Source organism: Charadrius vociferus, unplaced genomic scaffold (assembly GCF_000708025.1).
Source record: "Charadrius vociferus isolate BGI_N301 unplaced genomic scaffold, ASM70802v2 scaffold311, whole genome shotgun sequence".
NCBI lineage: Eukaryota > Metazoa > Chordata > Aves > Charadriiformes > Charadriidae > Charadrius > Charadrius vociferus.
In genome coordinates this window covers 1,922,995-1,939,544 of record NW_009646965.1, presented here as the reverse complement: position 1 = coordinate 1,939,544, position 16,550 = coordinate 1,922,995, and the positions used below count along the sequence as shown (strand labels likewise).

Below are 16,550 nucleotides of genomic sequence, written 5' to 3'. Positions count from 1 at the left end.
CCTGTGACATACAATACAGTGTGATTTTGGTCCTACACCACAGGCTGCTGTTAGTACATGAATACTTCTCCAGCACAAGATGCGCCTTTTTCTTTTTTTAAAAGTGAATTTACTGTGATTGACTGGTACATTTCTTGGCACCTTCACCATTACAGACATGTAAGTTTACAGGCACAGTCTGGAAGTACTGACATTTTGGATTACAAGTGTCAGAAACTTGACAAATAGTCATGTCAGCCACAAATCTGTTTTGGTGTGTTACAAGATAGCAGGCACCTGTATTTACTACCTGACCCAGAGATGCCCAGACTCCCCATAACTTCAGATGAGGGCAGATGAACATTATCTTCCAACCTGATGATTTAAAATTCACAATATCTTCAAAATAAGTCACTTAAGAGAAGCCAATAGACTTGAATTCCCCCTTCCAAAAATGGCACAGACCTTCCAATTCCCAAGAGAACATCCATTGCAAGCACAGGCACGCTGCCAGGCACCAAAAAGTTAAGCAATCTCCCCGGGTAGTTTCAGATGAGCATCAGTCACTTGATTTTCCTACATCTACGCTCAACTGTACTTGATCAGAACCTATCGCTTACAAGCAACTGACATCAAAATCAGAATAAAATCAGGAACAGGAGAGGAAATGGCTATTTACAGTGTCAGAGCTGCAGAACAATTAGCATCTAAATAAGCCACCGTGGTACAGCCATCTGTGACCACAGGAGAACAAGCGAGTTACTAAGTTTATAGTATGACCTTTTAAAGGGTGACACAGGTAAGTAAGGTTATTTGGTTCCTCATAAGTTACACAATTCCTTTTATAATTCACACCGCACATAACTGACAACAAGCGCTTTTGGTTGTGGTATGCTTTGGCAACCCCCTAATTTGGAGGGGGATCACAGGCGATTAACTGCACATTTAAATCTTCTTTAAGAATTTCAGCAAAGTTCTCCTGAAGTTCTCAGCTGATTGTGGTAATTGAGCAAGCTTTGCAAATACACCGCTTTCTGCGCACTGAGCATCACGCCAAATTGTTTTGTGAGTGTGAATCAGCTGGAGTTTGTGATGGGCCAAAACTACCTCGTTCAGTTAGAGCTGAATTGTCAAAAGGAAAAGCACTCAGCCACTTAACGACAGCAATGCAGGTCACTTGGCTTCCATACCCAAGGACTGCGTGGAATAACTGATGCGAAAAGCTGCAGTAAGAATTCTAATACTTCTGGAACAGGATTTATTTTTTTTATTTTATTTTATTTTTTAATTATTTTTTGCTGTTGTTGCAAGTCTGCCTGGCATTAACTCCTTGGTGTTTGGAGGCCACGACTGCCAATGGGTGAACCAGGAACCACTGGCTTGAAGGAAGAACCCCCATGATTAAAAATAGGCAAGCAGGTCAAGAAGTGAGTGAATAAGGCGGTAGGTATTAACTGGGAGTCTCCAGGGCCTTTAAAAAAAAATTCAAATGCCTTCCATTATAAAAACACATACATACCATTGGCTTCACTTTATCTACAGTAAATTCACAAAAACATTTAAAACAGCAATCTAGTTCATCCACTACAAAACTCAGAAGTGACATTTCAGGTTAAAAGCAAAGCTATAAATGTAGTTTCCTTAAAAAATGCAAACATATTTCTTTACATACAGACAAATGTTACATGATTGGCTGCTATAACGTGTATATTCTGTTATGTACAAAAAAAAAGTACAGGATTAGCGGACTGAGCACAAGCAAAAACCCTTCAAGGACAATCTAACCAAACCACCAAAAACAAAAAGACTGGCTCTTAGTTTGTCGGTCACCATGATTATGTGTGCTGGCCCCTTTTAAAAAGTCAGTGATTTCTTCCCCCCTCCCCTATTTCTTCACTTGATTTTTTTTTTTCTAGTTTACAGAAAGCCTTTTTGTGTAATAATCAGTGAATAGAAAAACTTCACCTGCAAATACAAGGTAGAAATGTTATTTCACAGCTATAGGCTGCAGCATTGATCTCTCCAGATCTCAAATGGAGAATGTACATGTTTGGCTCCCAGTTAATTCCAGATTCTGAGAAAACTGTCCCAAGACCCTGTAGCTACAGCCATGCCGTCATCAGTAACACCTAAACAGCTGACACGGTTGTCATGGCCAGCAAGGACACCTGGAAAAGAAAAAGCAATGAAAGTTAACATTCCCAGGATGTTGAGGACTTCAGCTGTCACTCTGCTCTCCCAGGTAAGTCTTCAAATTTGCTTAAAAAGACGTAATGCAAGATCTAATCATCCTTTTTCTTTACCCTGAAGAACTATGCACATCACAACAGCCATATCAAAAAAACTCAACAATGAGGTTTTTAAGAACACGTACACACAATATTGCCTCCATTTTTCTGTCTGCCCTTACAACTTTTCCTTCTTTCTGCCCCAAAGACCTCCTCATCCCTAATCAGGCTCTCTACTGTTTGGTTGGTTTTGGTTTTTTTTGCACCCCTGTTTTCAGCAATGCTGTCCACAATTTCAACCATCAAGTACTTCCAAAATCAAATGTGATGTCTTCTGACAGGGCCCTGGATACAGGAACTGCCTTGAGTTTCCCATGTTTTGCAAACCCTGCGGATTAAAAATCCCCCATGTATTGTGTCAGGCTACTGTAAGAGCAGTGTGGTACCTGCCTCTTCCCACTTTGTTTTTGCTTTCCTTCTGCCCGCTCTTGCTCTTGTCTGCTCTCCCAAGGTCTGTTAAAACTCAGCCTGTGCGTGTCCCTTGAGGAAAAGGATACGTTTGCAGTCTGGACAGCGGAATAAAGGTTCAGAACTGAACCAGATCCGTCATTTAAACTACTGTACAAAGTGAGAAGGATGTAGCTATGCTATAAACATGCTCTCTATCCTGACAGAAGTGACTAATTCCATGACTAAAAGTGTCCACTTCCCCTCTCTCCCAACAGCAGGAAATTACAGTCCCCAAAGCAAAAGGACTACTGTGACTTACTACTAACTGAATTACTTCCTCTGATGGGTGCAAAAGTCAACGCAAAAGTGTAATTTGGTATTACTTAATTTCATAAAGTTCGACTAAATAAATTTTCCACGTAACGTAATTTTGGAGGCTGTTTCGTAGCCTCAAGAGCTGGTATCTTCCAGCACACAGATGTACAGTGGCCAAGAACAAGAGTATTTCACTGACTGGAGCATTTACTCCACACATCCTATCGATGAAACTGTAACGCAATGTAACAACTGGAAGATATAACCAAGTGCACTAAAATAAGAGGATGCCATTCCAAAAGAAAACAGTGCTAAAATGATGCAAGCAGATTCCGTAACATCAGCAATAGCATTGGCAATGACCTGGCTCTGCGTTTTGCACAGATTTTTAATATCCATCTTCTGCTGAGCAAATGGAAAACTTCAGCTCATTGCAGTTACGTGTACTCACCTGCTCTCTCCCCTTTCAGAGTATCCCACACATTGCAGTTGAAGTCATCGTAACCTGCTAGCAAGAGGCGACCGCTTTTTGAGAAGGCTACAGAAGTGATGCCGCAGATGATATTGTCGTGCGAATACATCATTAATTCCTGATCTGCACGCAGGTCAAAGAGTCGGCAAGTGGCATCATCAGATCCAGTGGCAAACGCGTGTCCATTAGGGAAGAACTGAAAGTTTTAATTAAGAGACAGGAGTTTGACACCGGCGAAATACATTGTTCATGCATTATTTCAAAAACCCCACAGGATTATTTTGCTAGGGTGACCAGATAAAGGCAGAATGATTTATCAAAAAAAAAAACCAACCAAACAACCCCAACATCTACGTGTTAAAAAGATGCATATAAACAGCTATGCAATGAAGAAATTTGAGAATAGCATTGGTAACACCTGAATGACTGGAATTTTACCCAGCCAGTTCCTGCATGCGGTATAAGAGGAGTCAAAGGGGCTGCAGCGAACTCCTACAGAACGCAGCAAAAGGCAGTGTGGTACAGGCGGGCTGTGGGCCAGGCAGAGCCGGTGCCGTGGGACAGACTGTTCCATCCTGAGCTGGTCAGCCAGGTTGGCTCCGCCAAGAGGGAAGATTGCAAGCAAGCAATTCAATTTCCAAAAAGTCTACTCCAAATCAGAGTCATTCTTACAACAGCCGTATTGATTGAAATGGGAACGAGAAGAGCTCAACGCATCTCAGGATCCAGGTCTAAGTATAGGAACTGCATTTTTTCGCTGGTCATGCTTTTGGTATTTTCTCAGCCTTAATAATTTTTCATGTTTATCAAAAACAGATGCAGCTTAGACTCAGATTTCATTCCCTATTTATCAGAGCTTGTATCTTGCAGATCAGAACATAGTGTTACTATGACAGAGAGGAAATATAATCCAGTTTATAAATATTACAAAATGATTCCAGGGATGAATATTCAACATAAGTACTGATTTTAACTTTGCCTTCCAGAATATTTCACTGAAAGCTCTTTTCAATAGAAAATATCAAAAACACTTTTGTTCAACAAAAAATTTTAAGACGAGGATGCTTAGCTATTTTGCTCCCTTTCAGTATACCGCATTTTTCTACAATTTTCAGTTTTTAACACATTGCCATACTGCAAAGTTTCCCACCTCCATACTTTCCTTCTTAAAAAAATGTAAGGTTTCAGTTACTGAACCAAAACATAGCTGAAACTATTCCAAGAACACTTCAATGCATCATAAGTAATGGTAATAATAATTCAGTTATAAACTAGATGGCAAGTTATTAGGCAACCTTCTTAATTACATACAATTTACCAGTCTCTACCCTAACAAAGTAACTGATTTAAATCAAGGTAGCCCAATGGACTATATGTTGAATTCATGCAACTATAGCTTTTATCCTCCCCCATTCCTTCCCATGTGGAAATACAAATGATCACTTACACAAACTGCATTAATATCTGACACGTGCCCTGTGAAGGACTGCCTGCACATTCCATCTCGAATATCCCAAAGCTTCGAGGAGGCATCACAGGCACCCGAGACAAAAGTCCTCATATCTGGACTTAGAGAGAGACTCATCACATCGCCAGTATGCCCAGTGAATGTGGTGGTCTGTTGACCAGTTTCAATATCCCACAAAGCGCTGCAGACAAAGTGACAACATTAACACAATATATGTGGTTATTTGAGACTAAGTTTTAAATACAAATTAAGGCATTGGAGAGGAAAACAAACAAACAAACAAGGCAAAAAAAAAGAAAAAAAGAAAAAAAGGCTAATAGAGCTCAAAAACTCACCAAGTGGTGTCTCCTGAGCTAGTGACGATTTGGTTGTCATCTAGAAAGCGACAACAGGACAAGTATCCTAAAACCCAAACAATTATGTTACTTTCAGACCCAGGAGTAATAACTCAAGTTTAAAATCCAAGAGCAGTGATTAAAATTCTCCCGCAGCTAGTCTGTAACCAACAAAACTGTTTCACAGTTCACAATACACTTCAACGTGAGACTGTTTTATTTGGTGCAATAAAAAAACCCAAAAGCTGAAGCAAGAATATATGGCTGACCTGTATGCCCTGGCAACTCTCGGCTCACTCTCACATTGCCCTCTCTGGTTTTTAAATTGTATATGGAACAGATGTTGTCCAATCCACCACAGGCAACGTAGTTTCCAGACGGTGCATACGCGCAAGTCATCACCCAGGAGGATCTCAAAGGAATGGCGTGCATCTTCAGAAAGACAGAGCCCACAAATGCTACGTCACATGTTGGCTTTCAATTTACACTGAGGTCATTTGTATTACTTAATGAATTACAGCAGATTAAACACACCAAGTAGATTGTGTATCATAAGTTTCAGTATTTTGATTTTACAACATATTGAAACCCATTTCATGTTTATACATACATACTAGGATGAAAAATACCAGTAGTCTCCCGGGCAGATACACAGAACTTCAGTACAACATTATTTAATAGAAAAGCTATTCTAAACTTAAACATTTACAACATTTGTTTATTCAGATTTCTTTCTCCAATTCGTCTACACCTCTGAACTATAGGTTATGAAATGGGACGGTTGTACCCATGGAGACTGGACAGTTTACAGAAGCAGATCACCACTCCACACTCTACCTAAGCTCCTCCCATTTAACAGTTGGTTTGTTTGTGGGGTTTGTTTTGCCTTTTCTTCCCCCTCCTCCTTTGTTTGCCCTAAAAGCAAAGCACTCTTGTAAATTCTGAGGTTGTGTATTTCTACAATTTAAAACCCAATCAGTTTCAGAAGCAACACCACACAGGCAGAGCAATAGCTACAAACTACTGCACGAGCCAATTAGACTAAAAATGTTACATATTACCTAGAATTATCGCTTCTGAGATAAAACCTACAACATATCACTAGCAATCACCTAGCCATGAAAGAAGAAAAAAAGATTATGTCTGAATTAAAAAAAAGTCTGCTTCATTTTTGCCTTGCAACCATAGCAAAAATAGATGTCAGCCCCCTCAAACACACACATTATGCATGAATTATCGATACGGATTATAAATAACTGTACCTTATTTGTTGTATAACTATCCCAAATAATTAATTTTCCATCTTGAGAAGCACTGACTAGTAGCCTAAACACAAAACCAAAATAAAATGTTAACATACAACAAACCAAAAAAAAATATCTCAAAATAGACATACATCATGCATGATTTCCAAGTGACTCAGAAATTTCATAATTTCTTTATTACCCTGTGCTTTTTTTTTTGTGGTGGTGGTGGGACGCATTTATTGGAAAAAATCTGCAAAAAACTATATATTACCTGACCAAAGAATCACATGTCCACAAGGACTCATGATTAACGGTGGACAAAAGCAAACAACTTACTGAAAACACATTTTATGAACTCTCTCCACAGCGGCTTTTATTTTTCATGTACTAATATTTTAAGTATACAGCTACATAAAAATAAAGAAGACATTTAGGGGAAAATAAATCTTATTTTGAGAGCAGATTCTAGATGTATTTCTTTCTAGACTACACGACAGTGCCACGAGGCACTGTTAACATCTGACCATCAGTTGCTCTAAAGGCAGCACAACTCCTTCCTAGAAGCTGAGTAACTTTTCCCACTATGTACAAAAGGATCTTTTGTCCAATGAAATAAAATTTGTCCATGGAGTTTTTAAATCTCTGTTATCACAGAAGTTACATTATTATTCAACATCTGGGAAAATATCCATCACTCCAAAAATACAATACGGCTCACCACATACCCTCCTCTACCTAAATATACTCAAAGAATTTAGTTAAAACTAAAAGAAGGAAAAGGCAAAATGTCTATGGTAAGAACAAGCAAAGCACCTCTCCTTTAAATCAAGGCTCTTCTATTACCACTACGCAATCCTAACTGGTTTTAAAAAGGCAAACTGTAACTAAAGACAAAAAACCCACCAGAGTCGTGGTCTGTGATCCCCCTACAAGGGCACCAACACCATACTGCACAGCTTCCAAAACCTGATATTAATTCTGAAGTCGACAATCTGCTTTCTAACCCTTAAACTGTGGGTTTAAGGATCACTCATACGAACCTGGAGTCAGATCCCCAGTGCATAGCATAGATTTTGGCTAAGTGACCTCTAAGCGTACGCCTTGTTCGCATTTGAATTCGACCCACTGAGTCCAGACTTGTTGTGATCTAAAAATAAATAAAACAAACCTCTGAGATACTGAGAACTATTTTTAATATACAAGATAACTAAATACATTTGAACTTTGATAGAAAATAATCTATCTTGGCATGCAACAGTAAAGCAAAAAAAAAAAAAACAAACCAGTGTACAACCCATGCAAAACTGAGGAAAACAGATTTTACAGAAGATACGGCAACACACTTCACAATGGCACCTGAAACTTCAGAAAGTTTTATTTAATTAATACTATGTAATACTGAGGCTATTTCAGATTATCAAATCTGAGAGTTTTCAATCAGTCAACGGAAGAAAATACTCCAATATTTACTGCACTGTTACTTTTTAAAGCATGGCAGAACTTTAAATGCAAAATACTTTTAACACAGTTAAAAGACATTTAAGTCTTTCTAAATATACTAAACACAATAAACACACTCTATTTAAAAGGTAAACTGGAAGCAGAACACATTAAGATGGGGGGGTGTTGACTGGTAGGGGTTTTTTTTTGTTTGTTTTGTTTATTTGTTTGGTTTTTTTTGGTGGGGTTGTTTAGTTTTGTTTTAAATAACTGTATAAATACACAATACATTTACAAAGGCTTCTTTCACTTTATTCTTTCAGCTACTTAACAGGAACCCATTTCAGTCAAAGTGTAGGGATTTATTTTTTTTTTTTTTTTACACCAAGTAACAGCCTGCACATAGAATCAAGAACATACCTGAGCAAGAGTTGTATCACTACATGCTTTCCTTGCATCCTGAAACAGAAGAATGGAACAATTTGAATCTAAAAGGCAACTCTGAGCATCAACTGAGAGAAAGGATCTAAAGGAAAAACAACTCTTAAGCAAGACTTCACTACAAGACAACAACATCTCACAGGCCAATATGCCTTTTGCCACCCTAATATGTTTTATTGTCCAAGGAATCTAAAGCACTGGCACACAAACTAGGGGTAGTGGAGGAAGAGGGACTTAAGAAGGGCAGAATCACAGAATATGTGATTCAAAGGCATTTGGAGCCACGGCCATCCTGAAGTCCCAGCGCCTACCCTCTGCCCTGCATTCCTTCCCTGCTGTGGATGGGCTTGCTCAGGGTGTGCTGAGCACCAAGGGAAGAACCGATCCACCTGAAAAAGCAACCACAAATTACGCATGATCAGCAAGCTGTGTGCTACATGAGGCTCTTGCGTTAACCCCCTTGCCGTCGCAGGCATGACGGTGCTAGTTATGAGAGGCAGGATGAAAATTAAAAGGCGGGATCTGGAGAGCAGGAGTGACAGCAGGCTTACCGAAGCTTAAGCTGCTGATGCACTTCATCCAAAATGAAGGGGGGAAAAAAAAAAGTCAACTAACACTCTAATTTCATGGAATGGATGATGCTCAGGTCTCCATACAGATAGTCTGACTTTTTTTTCCATTATTTCAGACTCTATGGGCATATGACTGATTTTCTGCATATTATTCAACCCTACCTAGAAAACAGAGTTTACTTTCGTTTGTATAATCAGAGTAACAGCTTGGGCACCTGACACAGGTGAGCACCACTGAGCCTAGTTTGCAACACACCAATTTTGCAAAACCTGGTTTCAGCTATGATTGCGATTGCACTGCACTCCTGCACCTCAGGCTCCCGTCTTCGAAAAACAAAAATAGGCATGCAGTCAGCAACCACTTTCTGAGAAGCATGGTTTAAAATAATTGGCTTAAAATTAGACAGGAACTCTATAGCACAAGTTAAAGATAAAGCTATCAACAGCAGTATTGAAGGATCATGCACAAGACCCTCTCCAACTCCCTGCAATTCCCCAAATACCTTCTAACATCTGCAACCAATGAAGCAGGCAGCCCACAAATGACGGACGGCCGCTTTCACCACTAATTTGTGTGTCTCCCCGCCCCAAGAAAGCGTTCAATCTGTACACTAATGGCAATGTCCTCTTTGAGAGGAGGAGCGGAAACACTTGCTCACGTATTTTGGAACTGAATCAACACATTCAGACCAAGATCTTAAAAATTTTCAAGCTCTTGCTTGAGAGTTACTTGACATTACAACTTTAACAATTTCTCAGTGCATGTTTATTTTGACCACCCTTTATAGCTTTCCTCCCAGAAAGCAAGCCTGAGAGTGGATTAAGTCATCTCAACTTATTTTTAAAATGTCTGAACTGTAGAAATATTTATGAAATGTTGATGTCTGGAATCAGGAGGGGTTTAAAATACCAGAGCAGCAAATCCCCTAGCACTCAGGACTTATTTCATCCACAGGAAGGAACACACTGGATTTTAAACAACTTTAATTGTTTAGTTTAGCTGAAATACTTGAAGATGTTCAACATAAAATGAATTCTGAATGGAGTCTGAACAAAACAAGGCAATTTTTCTTAAAGAAGGAGCTATTAGCAACACCAATACTTCAGGCTGTCTAATACTTGCCATACAACTGGCAAAGTTGCTGGAAATGCAAAGTTTCAACAGGCCATTTTAATTCTCACATTTTAACTGTCATTTCTACATATGCATCACTGTCACAGAATCATTAGTGTCATAACATAAAAAAGCTCCTGTATGTAATTGTAGATTTTTTCTCAGTTCATGCAGTAGACAATATAGAATTTGTGAGAAAAGTCTATCTGCTTGATCAACACGCAGCCCCCATGATATCCTAGCACACACACTTAAGATTTTGTTGGGTTTTTTTCCAAACTATATGTATTTTTTAAAAGATAGTGTCCTATTTGATCAAAACATCATTCAATTTCAAATGATACTGTGCCAAGTATGCAACACTTCCAAAAATCATATCCTAAATTTCAATTCTCAAAGTGAAGACATGCATCACATGGGAACTTTACAGAACTAGGAATCAACTAGAATCACAAAGCCATCTTGCTGCTGTTCATTGCTCACTGATGTTTCAAACTTCCTGCACTAAAAATTCATGCAGTCTTACTTTATTCCTCCAGCATAGTCTATCTGTGTACAGAACAGACCTACAGCTGTAGTAACTTCATGGGGAGGCAAAGGTACTCACATCATCTAGATACTGAAAAAAAATAAATCATTAAACATTTCTAGAACATTGCAGACTACAAGAAGTCTACCGGGAAACTGTTAGAGAAAATATCAGGCAAAACCCAAGAGTTGTAAACAACTAAGACAGAAAACTCTTAGCTATATATAAAATATCAAATGCTGTTAGTGACCTCATCTCTTTTTAGGAGCGCATCAAAAATAATTCCTGAAAATGACCAGCCTACTAGATATTCTAGACACTTTAAAAGATGAAGTTTTTTTTAAATGCTCTCTCTCCTCTTACCCATCTCAAACAAAACACCTATTTAGAAAGAAAACTGTGCAATGATTTAATAAGCAAGATAGTCACCTATACAAATATGGAAGTGAATTATTTGGTCAGAGAGTTTCTTGAGTACTAAGTCATCAGGAGCATTTTTAATTGCATATGAATCTGAAGTTAAAATTAAACATAAGGTATCCAACCCTGCACTCAAATCCAAAGAGGCAAACGCTAATTGCCAATGCTGAGCCAAAAGACTCCAATGGCAATAGCCATGGTTACTCAGCTACCTCTTTATAGATCCAGTTACAAGTGTGGGTGATTGAGTTACAAGGGAAATGTTGAATCGACGTAAAGCCACAAAATGGAGTCCTTATACAAAGAGCCAATCGGATTTTTATGCTCCAAAATTAAAAAAAAGCAAAACATTCCTGCAACAGTCCAGCTCTTTTACTTGCCTAATATCTCTTTCTTCACATAACACAATTTTGCATAAAACCAGACTATTGATTACTAAGACTGAAATAAGACTAACTGGCTCATCCCAACATAGTATAATGAAAAAGCCTTTACCCATCAGGTAGAGGATGAACTGAAGAATTAGGTATACCTTTTATTTGCGCAATGCCATAATAAAGCTTAATTTAAGTAAAACATGTAACACTAAAATTTATTTGCATTCCTCTACAGAGCTCCTAGAAGGGGTACCCAGTGCCACAGCACCGACTGATCCCCACCTTGTGTTTCACTAGCGTACAAAGTGAAAACGATAGGATGCAGAGCTCTCCTTGGGTGATACTGGATGAGCAGCCATGAAAGCAACATTTGCCCCCAACACAGCTCCTAACACATGAAGTGTGTTTACTGCATGGCTGATACTAATAAGCAGCCTAACGTCCACCGTGCTAAGCAGCAGACCACCACGAAACAACTGCTGCCAGCAGATGCCACACTAAAAAAAGTCAGTGTGTATGCAACACATTCTAAGAAACCCGTAGTCTTAGCAGATAGGAATGTTTACAAACAAGGCATTCCGATATAAATCGGATTTATGAACGCTTCACGTTTAGGAAAAGGAAATTTTGATGAAGAATCAACAGACTCTGAAGAGCCTTGTTATACTTTGTACTATTCTCTCTACTGAAAATGTCATCTCTGAAATATACAGGCATGTTGCAACAGATTCTTGGTAAACTGACTTTGGGCATGACAGCTCATACTTGGTTCATCTTCAATGAGTAATGTCAAGAAAAAAAAAAAAAAAAAATCAGTACGTATGAGTGGATCCACATTTAAAAAAGAAAAATTCAACAGGAAGCAAAGAAATAGGGCCTGTAGAAATGACATCCACCCCTGGAAGGTTTTCCCTCCCACTCCATGCTTTGACCTGCATGCTTATCAAGAGGGGCACTGCAGTGGTGACTTAGCCCAGAAACAAGCTTTTGTAATAGCCGTAACCCCAACTTGTCATGCCTAGGTTCCAGAACTTTTCTGCTCCCCCCCCTTTTTTTTTTTAAATCCAAAATAAGAAATTTGCAGAGACACATACAGTCCTAGTAACAAAACATAGCAAACTTCAATAGGAAATAAAATGTTTTGTTCAAGAAATACTATAAATGCCATTATACCAATGACTTACTTTCCTGATTTTTTATACAAATACTCTGAAAATATTTTAAGTTCTGCACAACTTCAAAAGGAGCAAGTAAAAGATGTAATCTTTACACTTGATTCCTTTAAAGGAGAAACTTTATAACAAATTAGCAATTAGCAATTCTTACTCTGATTTGATTTCGCAGCTGCTCTGCCTCCTGCCGTAACTGTTCCAGCTCACTCATCTTCTTCAGTCTCTATTTCTCACACTCCACTGGTGAAGAAAACCTGCCAATAAGAGGGAAGGAAAATAAGTTTCAGTATCACTTTCTCCTCTTTAAAAAACAAAACAGAAAACTCCACGAACCTATATATATTCTGCCTTTAGAAAGGCTTCCAAATAGATAAGCCCTTTACTACACTGTCTAATAAATTTGGCAAGACCTAAGTTATTTCAATTCCTGAATCAGCATGAAAAGCAGAATTAAATGAAATGTATTTTGGATATAGAAACAACCGTCAACAAAACCACCCACTGTACTTTAAAATGCTGTTACTGAATGCGTTTTAGTGCCTCTCTTCTCAACCACCCAGAAACCTCTGTCAGTCTTCACCCCAAGATGGCAACAGAGAGCAAAGACTGCAGCCGTTGCCTTAAACGTTTACCTTTGAGCTCAACATCAATACATATAATCAGTATCAATCAATATCACACAAGCATCTTTGCAATACAATACAATACATACAATCAATATCATACAAGCACCTTCGCACATGACATCCAAGATGGGTTTTAGTTAAAGATGAGTATTTTGAACCCTAGACTACAGCTGAAATAGCAGGTTTTCCAAAACTTTGTTTTGTAGATTTTATTTTTTTTTATGTTTTCATTCCAAAAGCACCCACACAGAGACAAGGTATAGTAAAGACCAAATCATCCCTAAAAGCATCCTCATGCTGGTACAGCCCAGAGCAGTTCTCATCTGAACAAGGACTCAAAGCAACCTTAATAAAAAGATCAATAAACAGTATGACCACATGCAAGCACCCTTTCAGGTTAGTCCTTTTTTTTTTTTCAATCAGATTTTGCATCTGATTTTTTCAGTGTGTTGAACAGTTTCCTCAGACCAATTTTCCTCTTTATCCCCAGTACAGCAGTGCAGCCACACAGCACTACAGAGAGCTCTTAAGCCTATTCACATACATGTAGACTTCAATATCCTTGCAGTGACAGTAAAATAAGCTGGTAGCTTGCTCACGAACAAGCCAGGCACTTGTTTGTATTTTTCTCATGACAGAAAAAGCACACCAGAAAGGCGGTGGTCCCACTACATTATCTAAAAAGCCCAAACCACTTCTAGCTTATAGAAGAAGAAATATGAAGCTCAAGACTACTACTCACAAAATGAAAACTGAGGAAGGAAAAGAAGTGGGGAGAAGAACCTATTAAAAAAAAAAAAAGCTTAGAATAATGTTTTAAGCATGAGAGACAACACAGTAGTGTCCCCCCAATTTAGTCCACTGAAAAATGGCGAAAAAAACAGGGGAAGGTCACAGTGTGTCTGATCAGTTGTAGAGCTCTAGGGAAACCCCTTTATATGGTCTAGCTAATCGTTCTTTGCAGTCCAGTAGTGACATGCTCTAAAAGATGGACTCTGGAAGGCTTTTTTCCCCCATCTATAAAACACAACACTTCACAGATTTAAAGAGTGAAAGGTTTTGATTCAAGTAACTTAACTATAATCACCCTTGGACTAGCAGCTTACACAAGCATTGGAGAGCTACTGAACGTCTCACTACTCAAGAAGAAAAGCGTATCTTCATTAATTATCCATCTACTCTTTTTTTCTTTCAATCTGAACCTCCATGCTTTCCACAGATAGCACTGCAGAGTCCGTTTCAGAATAAACCCACAAACATACACAAATTGGATCATCTCCAAAATACATCCTAATCAGTAAGGACACAGTGGTGACTTAGAAGGTCTTTCAACTATACATAAGTGAACTATAAAGGTCACACCTTTCCATTCCTTAAACCTACACTCAGTTCAACTACAAAGACACTATAACCCATGTGAATATTCTAAGAGACTACTTTATTTACCATCATCTTCCTATTTCAAAAGCCCAGACTACCTAATATTGCTTAACACACAGCAGGCATAAAAGAGAAGTCATCAACACTAATGTCCGATTTCAAAAACCAAGCATTAAAAACTATAATCACTTTAGCATGCATGCTAATCACATGCCTTTATAGTCTTTGAAGTTTAATTTTACTATATTTGATTGAAATACTATACCTCTATGAAATATAACCCCACTTTCAGTTCCAGCACTGTCAAACTATCCTTTTTTAAATGTTTTCTTTTTTTGTTCTAGAACCTACACAAAGGTAACACAGACAAAACAATAGACTCAAATGTCTAAAGCAAGCCAGCCATGGTATCTGCCAGTGTTTCAGCAGTCTTGCATGCTATTTTTAACAGAAGATAAAGATTCCTAACAGAGAAGTTGACATATCTCTAATTTTCTGAGAAGGGAAGTCAACTTCTGCCCTGTGATGTGCCACACACTTCAGTGCTCTGTAAACAGTAACTTCAACAAAGCAAATAATTGATCATAAAGAAAGCGGCATTACTATTCAACTAGAAGCATGCATGGCTGGTCACAAGTAACTAAAGTCAGGACGTTTTTTATATTGATAGGTAAAACTATGAGCATGTTAAAAAATTAACTAGCATTGCACTGGCACTCAAAGCCCATCAGTGACTATGCCGCACTTCAATCATAAAGTCAGTGTTAATGACTTTAATGTCCTTCATATCAGTACTGTTTATCATTAATGCCATTTCTGTATCAACCTGCACCAGCAGCTAAACAGCTGTCAAACTTAACAGCTTTAAATTGTGTTATACCTGTACAACCTCCATGGACATAATCCAGCTCAAGAAGCCTTCTCACCTACCCATCTTTAGCTTAAAAATCAATTCCTAAGCAAATTAAAGGGCAATATTTCATACTTTTATGAAACAAATAATGTTTTTTTAGTTGAAAAGTCCTAGCAACATCAGTATGTTCTTAATTTGCAAGGTCATTAGCATTACTGCTCAGCAGAAATGTTTCAGTGGTTCAAGGTCAAGCTATACCTCAACAAACAGAACAGCCTCCAAGACAGTACGCACTTCTACAAAATCTAGATTCATTTTAGAACTGGATTATTCTAGCTTTAAGTATTACAGTTCCTTTCCAGTGCGCAGCAGCTGAATAGCAAACTCTGAGATATTCTTAAGCTATATATAAACACTGAGATACTAGAATAAACAAACTAAGTGCACAGTTTAACCATTGAACTGAAGTGTATCCAACGCTGGCTGTTGTACAGGCTGCCTGCAGCTCCCTCTGCCACTGCTCGTGTGTTCAGATGATCATCCCATCATGAAGTATTTTGCAGAACCACGAGCAAGATGCTTCCACTTGGCATTTTTAATTTGTTTTAAGCCCTATTTCGAGGTGCCCACAGGAAATTCCATAAACTGAGTGGGGAGAGAGGAAAGTCTTACGGATGCTTTTCCAGATTCACACTAACTCTGTGAGCAGCATCTCTGAACTCTTGTCAAACTACCGTGTGAACACCTTACTGATGCCACACTCAAGATAGCAACACAGGAAGATAAGCACATGCTTTGAATTTACGCATGCAGACGCTTCTGTGTCTGTTGTAATGCTTCTGATGCTATAGTGATATGGTGAAGAGAGAGGAAAAGAGAGAAAGTCATAGTCAAGATGTAGTTACGTGCATAGACCATTATTCAGACTAGATTCACTCGCTGTAATACTGTTTTTAAATGTACCAAGGAGGTGACCAGTGAAGCACAGCAAGCACACAGAACTGAGATGGCTGGCAGCAATGGCAAAGCAGAAGCTGCTTCCTACAAACCTGTCCTTGGTGCAGAGAAGCAGGTCGTCACCACAACCTTGAAGTGTGCTACTTCCCAACGCTACCAATCATCAGATAAAAAC

The 16,550-nt window shown here is 38.6% G+C and overlaps 1 protein-coding gene across 2 annotated transcripts; it reads right to left on the bottom strand.

The window, feature by feature from the left end:
- Positions 1-1,794: 1,794 nt before the first annotated feature.
- GNB4 (guanine nucleotide binding protein (G protein), beta polypeptide 4) lies at positions 1,795-12,817 on the bottom strand. Of its 2 annotated transcripts, XM_009895311.1 has the most exons (9): positions 12,714-12,817; positions 8,355-8,393; positions 7,535-7,641; positions 6,510-6,573; positions 5,517-5,679; positions 5,248-5,314; positions 4,892-5,093; positions 3,424-3,640; positions 1,795-2,147 (listed from the first exon to the last, which is right to left on the bottom strand). In XM_009895311.1, exons 1-9 carry the CDS (start codon positions 12,768-12,770, stop codon positions 2,041-2,043), a joined length of 1,023 nt encoding a protein of 340 aa, XP_009893613.1. In that variant the 5' UTR covers positions 12,771-12,817; the 3' UTR covers positions 1,795-2,040. The 2 variants fall into 2 exon arrangements, with proteins under 2 accessions (XP_009893613.1, XP_009893614.1); XM_009895312.1 differs by lacking the exon at positions 8,355-8,393 and having other exon boundaries at positions 12,714-12,770.
- Between the last annotated feature and the right edge of the window lie 3,733 nt (positions 12,818-16,550).

Bases quoted from the DNA above. Each gene is read 5' to 3' on its own strand.
- GNB4 (XM_009895311.1), bottom strand. From the start codon at position 12,770: ATGAGTGAGCTGGAACAGTTACGGCAGGAGGCAGAGCAGCTGCGAAAT. The intron at 8,394-12,713 runs GTAAGAATTGCT...CTTCTGTTTCAG, and splicing joins AGCTGCGAAATCAAATCAGA to GATGCAAGGAAAGCATGTAG. The intron at 2,148-3,423 runs GTGAGTACACGT...TTTCTTTTCCAG, and splicing joins TCTGAAAGGGGAGAGAGCAG to GTGTCCTTGCTGGCCATGAC.